The 6,381-nt window shown below is 41.8% G+C and overlaps 1 protein-coding gene across 1 annotated transcript; it reads right to left on the bottom strand.

The window, feature by feature from the left end:
* Nucleotides 1-845: 845 nt before the first annotated feature.
* Nucleotides 846-2,770, bottom strand: LOC138875076 (uncharacterized). Its single transcript, XM_070153889.1, has 3 exons — nucleotides 2,761-2,770; nucleotides 1,595-1,783; nucleotides 846-1,429 (listed from the first exon to the last, which is right to left on the bottom strand). The coding sequence occupies exons 1-3, from the start codon at nucleotides 2,768-2,770 to the stop codon at nucleotides 846-848; spliced, it is 783 nt and encodes a 260-aa protein (XP_070009990.1).
* Between the last annotated feature and the right edge of the window lie 3,611 nt (nucleotides 2,771-6,381).

Below are 6,381 nucleotides of genomic sequence, written 5' to 3' on the forward strand. Positions count from 1 at the left end.
AATAAACCGACCTCTAGGCACTGCATTATCTCCCTTCCATCCAATAACGGGCTCATTAGGAAATTCAAGCCTAATGGTTCTAGTCCAACAATCAAGTTTGGCAAAACATGAATAAAGCCAATCCATTCCCATTATTACATCAAAGTCAACCATCTTTAACTCAATAAGATCGGCCGCGGTATCCCTACCCCGTACCGTAAAAACACATCCCCTATAAACTCGAGCAGCTGTAATAGACTCACCAACTAGGGTAGACACCAAAAAAGGCTTATGAAGCTGATCCGGCTCTATCCCGAATCCCATAGAAACAAAAGGGGTAACATAGGACAAGGTGGAACCAGGGTCAATAAGTGCATACACGTTATGAGATTGGACAGTTAGAATACCTGTAACAACATCTGGAGAAGCCTTTGCGGTCTGGCGACCACTCATAGCATAAAACCGGTTGGTCCTCCTTAACTCTGCGCACCACCCCTAGTTGCACCACGCCCTGCGGGTGTTGGGGTACCTCGAGCTGGGGATGGGGCTGAAGATGTAGCTGCCTGGTTGGATGACTAAGTTGTGCCCCTACCCGTTCCCTAGCGGGATGCACGACAATGTCTCTGAATATGACCCCTCATCCCACATCCATAGCATATAGGTAACTCTAGATAGCAAGTCCCTGAGTGCATCTTCCCGCACCTGGGGCACGGGGACCTCTGTTGCTGCTGGAACCTCTCTCCTGACCGACCCCGCTAATGGGATCCCCTGCTGCCCTGAACGGGCCTGAAATGACTCCACTGCTGCTGGCTGGGCCCTGACGGTGGTGCACTGGCTGAAGACTGTGCAATAGACTGGGAAGGCCCTCATGATCCTCCCTTGAAAGATGATCTTCCCCCACCTAGTGACTCTCCCATATTGCCCGTAGATTGGGCCTTGCTGCTACCCTCTCTCTCCATTCTGCTCTTTAATTTATGGTTCATTGTGTCCTGAGCAAATGCTACCATCTTCCCATAATTCATATCGGAATTCAATGCAGCCATAGAAGCCTCACTAATAGTCAAATAATTAAGGCCCTGAACAAATCGGCGCACCCTGGCCTCCATTGTGGGAAACATATGAATGACATACTTGGACAAGCGAGAAAACTCCATGTGGTACTCCCACACACTTCTGTTACCTTGCCTCAAATTTTCAAACTCTGCCGCACGGGCTGCCCTTGTCTTAGCGGGTAGGAAATGGTCAATAAAGGTATCAGCGAACTCGCTCCACCTCGCCGGAGGGCGCCCCTCCTCTCGAGAATCCTCCCACAACTCAAACCATGAATAGGCCACCCCTTTCAAGCAGTAGGCAACCAACTCTACTCCTTCTGTCTCAGTTGCACGCATATCCCTAAGGGTCTTGTGCATCTCATCAATAAAATCCTGAGGGTCTTCTTCTGGATTGGCACCTGCAAACACCAGAGGGTCTAACTGAAGAAATCCATTCACTTTGGAACTAGTAGAATCCCCTTGCTGGCTGGATGAACTAGGCGCAACATTCGACCTCTAGGCCTGGGAGGCTACTAGATGGGTCAACATCTGAATAGCTCCCCTAAGATCCCCATCCGAAATACCAGAACCGGAGGCTGGAGCTGGAGGCGGGACAAGAGTATCAACGGGAGGGATGGTGGTACCCTCCACGGGTGTGGGAACTGGGGTAGTCTGCTCTGGAGTAAAAGAATCAGGCAAAGCGATAACAGGGCGGCTACCCTCATCCACAGTATCAAGCAGTGAATCATCAGCTACTCCTGAGGTGTCATTGGCTGCTTAGCCAATTCTCGCTTTCTTCTTAGGTGTCATTTACTAAAAGATAGAACATTGCACTAATTAGAGAGGGACAGTTTCACCGTATATATATATATATATCCAGAACATCAAAGAAGGGTGTTATTCCTAAATTCCCAAGTAGCCTCCAACTTATAGATGTGGTCGACTACACACCGATAAGAAGGACTCTACTAGACACGGCTCCGAGACATCCTAGGATACTTCAAAACCTGGCTCTGATACCAAGTTTGTCATGCCCCAACCTCGGGAGGCGCGACCGATGCTCAATCGAGTGAACCCAACTGAGCAAGCCTTACCATACACTTCCTACCCACCTCGATATAAATAAAGAAACCATACTTTTTTTTATCCATTTAGACGGGGAAAGACAGCACATTCTACATTGGTAGTTCATTTTAAACACCACATTAAACCGTAGATGAGTTAGTTTCCAAGATCCCCATAGAGTTACAATTTATAGGCAACATAAGTTTAGAATTACAACATGGTTCGTAGACCCATCCAACCCCCGTACATAACCCACACATATGTCTACGGAGCCTCTAGGATACAAAAGATGAGTTTGACAACGCCGGCAACAAGGCCCCGACTATACCTCAAATGTGAAATCCACAATACAAAGATATACAATATAGCCCCTTGAAGAAGAAAGGGGCTCACCAAGATCTTGAGAAGAGGGATGCTTCGTTACACACGACCGACACCATCCGCTATGGAGCCACATATATTCATTTAAAAAAAATGTAGCGCCCCGGCAAAAGGGACATTAGTACCATGGAATAGTACTAGTATGTATAACTAAACACCATCAAATTAGAAAGAACTTTTATACACAAATAAGGAAATCATAGGTATCACTCCAAAGCTTTAAATGATCACAACATTATCAACATGAAAGAATTACACAACCTTCACGTCATGTTTCCATAGCCTTTAGTTGGGAATTTCATACTGTTCCACATTGTTAACATTACCACCACTATCTTGAGCGAAGTCCGATCTCGACCCGATCGGCTGGGCCGTCTCCCGGAGATGTTACCAATATTCTATTCACACTTTCCAGTTTCAATCATCAATGCATAACCGCCATGTATATATGTCATGGCACCCGATCACGGCCCGATCGGCTAGGCCGCCTTACCGAGGCGTTATCATTTTCCATTATTCATCTCACTCCAATCTTTGGTTACACATGTATTAGTCTACCAGCATTTGGGGCCACAATTTTCACATTCCATAATTTACGTTTCACATTGGTCCCATTTTCAACATTAGGTTTGTAATTCAAGAGAGTATGGCACACAAGAGCAAATAAGGTTGTAGGCGTAGATGAGACTTCATGTAAATGGCACAACAACGCACTTCAAATTCAATCTAAGGTCTAAGCATTTCGATATATGATTCATAGTCCTTGCCCCTTTTCAAATTATCAAGAATAGCACGTTGATCAATTTGAGACACAGTTTCCACGCATATAAGGTTGCAACAACAAGTCAAGTGAAATAGCAATCAATACAACAATTCAATTTAATCTTACCGTACTCACACAACCAACGATGAAGCTCACTTTCTAAAAGACGAGGTTTTAGCCATACATACCTCAATAAAGCTTTCCTTATTCATTACAAAATTTCGAAACTTTTAGCACTTCGATCTGTTGGGTAAGAATTTCAAATTAAACCGAGAATTAGAGACGAGATTGAGATTCTAGCTTGTTTTGAGCATACTATCAAACACTAAAGGTGCATTGTGATCTTAGGCCCTTTTAAGAGAAATTTCTATCATTTTATACCCCAATTGCTTTCTTTTTAGTTCACTACCTCCCATTATTCTATGGTGTGATATGCATGCAAGAAATTCATTCTTATACCCATAAATTACTTTACTAGTGATCATTTATTGCTAAGCATAGGAATAAGAGTTGAGGTAATGAAGTCTTACCTCTTGGGATGAAGATTTAGGTGCCCTCACTTGATTATATTCAAAGATTTGGGAAGGTTTCATGGAGTAATCTGATGGGAAGCACTTCCCTCTCTAAGACCCTTTCTCTCTCTCTAAAAGCATCAGGAAGTATGCTCAAAATGAGATATAACACCCAATATATCGATAAGGGTTCGGGTTTAAAGTTTAGAAAATTGGAGCCCCGAGTCAGATCTACGATCACAAAGTGGAAATGCGGCCCGCAGAATGGACCGCAAAAGTGCTCCCAAAATTTGAACATTCTGTCTGGGTATACGACAGAAATACGGTCCGCATACCCGTTCTGCGGTTGCATAATGCACCGTAGAACTGCTCCTTTCAAAAATCCCAAGGAAATTATGCGACGACTATGTGGTCCGCATATCGGTTATGCGATCGCATAATGGACCGCATATTTAACCTCAAATTTAACTAACACACTAACTCCATTTGCGGTGACTATGCCCCCTATGCGGTCCGCATACCTGGTATGCGACCGCATTCTCGACTGCAAAACTGCACTTCTCTGGAAAACATTATTTCTTGACTTTTTAATGCACTGTTCAATCTAAAGGGGTCCGAACCGCAGCTCGCAAACTCGCCGCATAGAATTTTTATGAATCCTAACACATGCTCCTAACTTGGCACCACGAGATTTGGGGTTCTGAGAAGGAAATTCACGAGGCCTTACATCTAAGTTGAGCCTTACACATCTACAGAAACCTCCAGATGACAGATAGCACTAGTCATGAGTCAAATGGAGCTGCACAAGACTCTGATTCCGCTGATGCCCCTGATGATGGAAAATGGGGAAATTGATGGCATAGTAAGGACCAAGAAGAAGGTGGTCTGGGAATATCAGTTCTTGAGCTACAACGCCTATGTGGACTTCAAAAAGTGGTGAAAAGAAAGGTTACTCACTCATGAAAGGCAATTCCTCACCAAGGACCTAGACAAGTACAATCCGACAGTCTGATGAGTGGTGATTTTACCACTCATTCTAGTCTCTTTTCTTTAGTTTTTGTGTCCTTTAATTATAAAATAAGGTGATTTATGGTATGCATTGCTAGATTTTTAGGTAAATGATGTCATGGAGAGATTTGAAGTCAATTGAAGCGGAATTGAGCAAAAAGAGTAACACAAGTAAAAATCTTTCAGTGATTCTGCACCTGCGGGATACTGTATGCATCTGCGATATCGCATATGCGAAGGGAGAGGCCGCATCTGCGATAATTGGCTACCAAGCACTGGGACCGCATCTGCAGTCAAATATCCGCTGATGCGGTCACGCAGCTCTGAGTATTGGTCCGCATCTGCGGAGTTAGGAATTTTACACATGCATTGCACCTGCGATTGGAAGTTTGCTTTTGTGGAGCCGTACCTGCAAAGATTGTTCCGCAAGTGCGGTCAACGGGCTTCTGGTCTGGGTAAATTTGGAAAATCATATTTTCTCCATTCCATACCCACAAATACATGACCTAGCCTATCTTTGGCAGATCTTTGGCTAATTTTCAATCTTAGGACTAGAGTGAACAAGGTTGAAATCTAGGGTTCTTGCACATACACTTTGGTTTTGAAGATATGAAGCTTTTGGTTGAGAATTTCTTACCCATTTATGTTTATTTCTTCATTTCCTTGCTTTGTATTGTATATCTAAGTGTATAGTATTTATTTCAATACTTGAATCTTGTTTATGAAAATATTCGTGTTTAAAGTGTGGATTAAATATCTTGTTGTGCTTATGTATTGAATGATTTTTTATCTTTTATGAAATGAGTTATTGTTTATTTAATTATTCTTGATATTTAATGTTTTCAAAGGGATTATCTAACCCTAACACTCGCCCATTAACTTCAAATTAATTTTGGGGAAGATTATTTGGGGTTAGGAAAGATTAATTAACAAGAACTTGAGGTGTTAACCCTCATTTTATAGATTTTACCTAGGGATATGATTGAACTACTTGTAGCCATAATCGGGTGTGCTTAATCTCCTAATTATTTTAGAGATAATTCAATTAGGAAGTCTTGTTAGTCTTTGGAAGAAGCTAATATGGAATTATTACCCGAGGCTAATTAACAGAAACTCTCTCATATTTGTAAAATCATGAAATACATTGGATCGTTACTTGAGTGTAATTCCTAATGTATCCATACTTGTATCCATTGATCATTTTACTGGCTTTATGGGTTAGTTTACATTTTTAAATTTAGCTATAAATATTTTTTCAAATCAATTCTAAGTGTTTGGCATTGCATAATAAGTGATAATTCTATTACATTCCTAATCGTCTACATATTGTTCTCTATGGGATTCGACCCCGACTCATAGTTAGATAAATGATATTGCATGTGACCGTGTCCATTTACTTTTTAGTAGTGGATTTGGACGTCATCAAAATTGGCGCCGTTGTTGGGGACCAATTTGGCGTAATTTAGGTTGTTTGAGAAATAAGAGTAAGTGCTTTAGTCCAAACTTGTGAATATTTGTGTAATTATTTTTCTTACCTTGGTCTATTTTTCTTGTTTGTTTCTTATTTATTTTCTTAGTTTTTGAAAAATGGTATCATATAATGAAAATTGGTCGGATGGTAGTTGTTCATACTTTGATGACC

Source organism: Nicotiana sylvestris, chromosome 8 (assembly GCF_000393655.2).
Source record: "Nicotiana sylvestris chromosome 8, ASM39365v2, whole genome shotgun sequence".
NCBI lineage: Eukaryota > Viridiplantae > Streptophyta > Magnoliopsida > Solanales > Solanaceae > Nicotiana > Nicotiana sylvestris.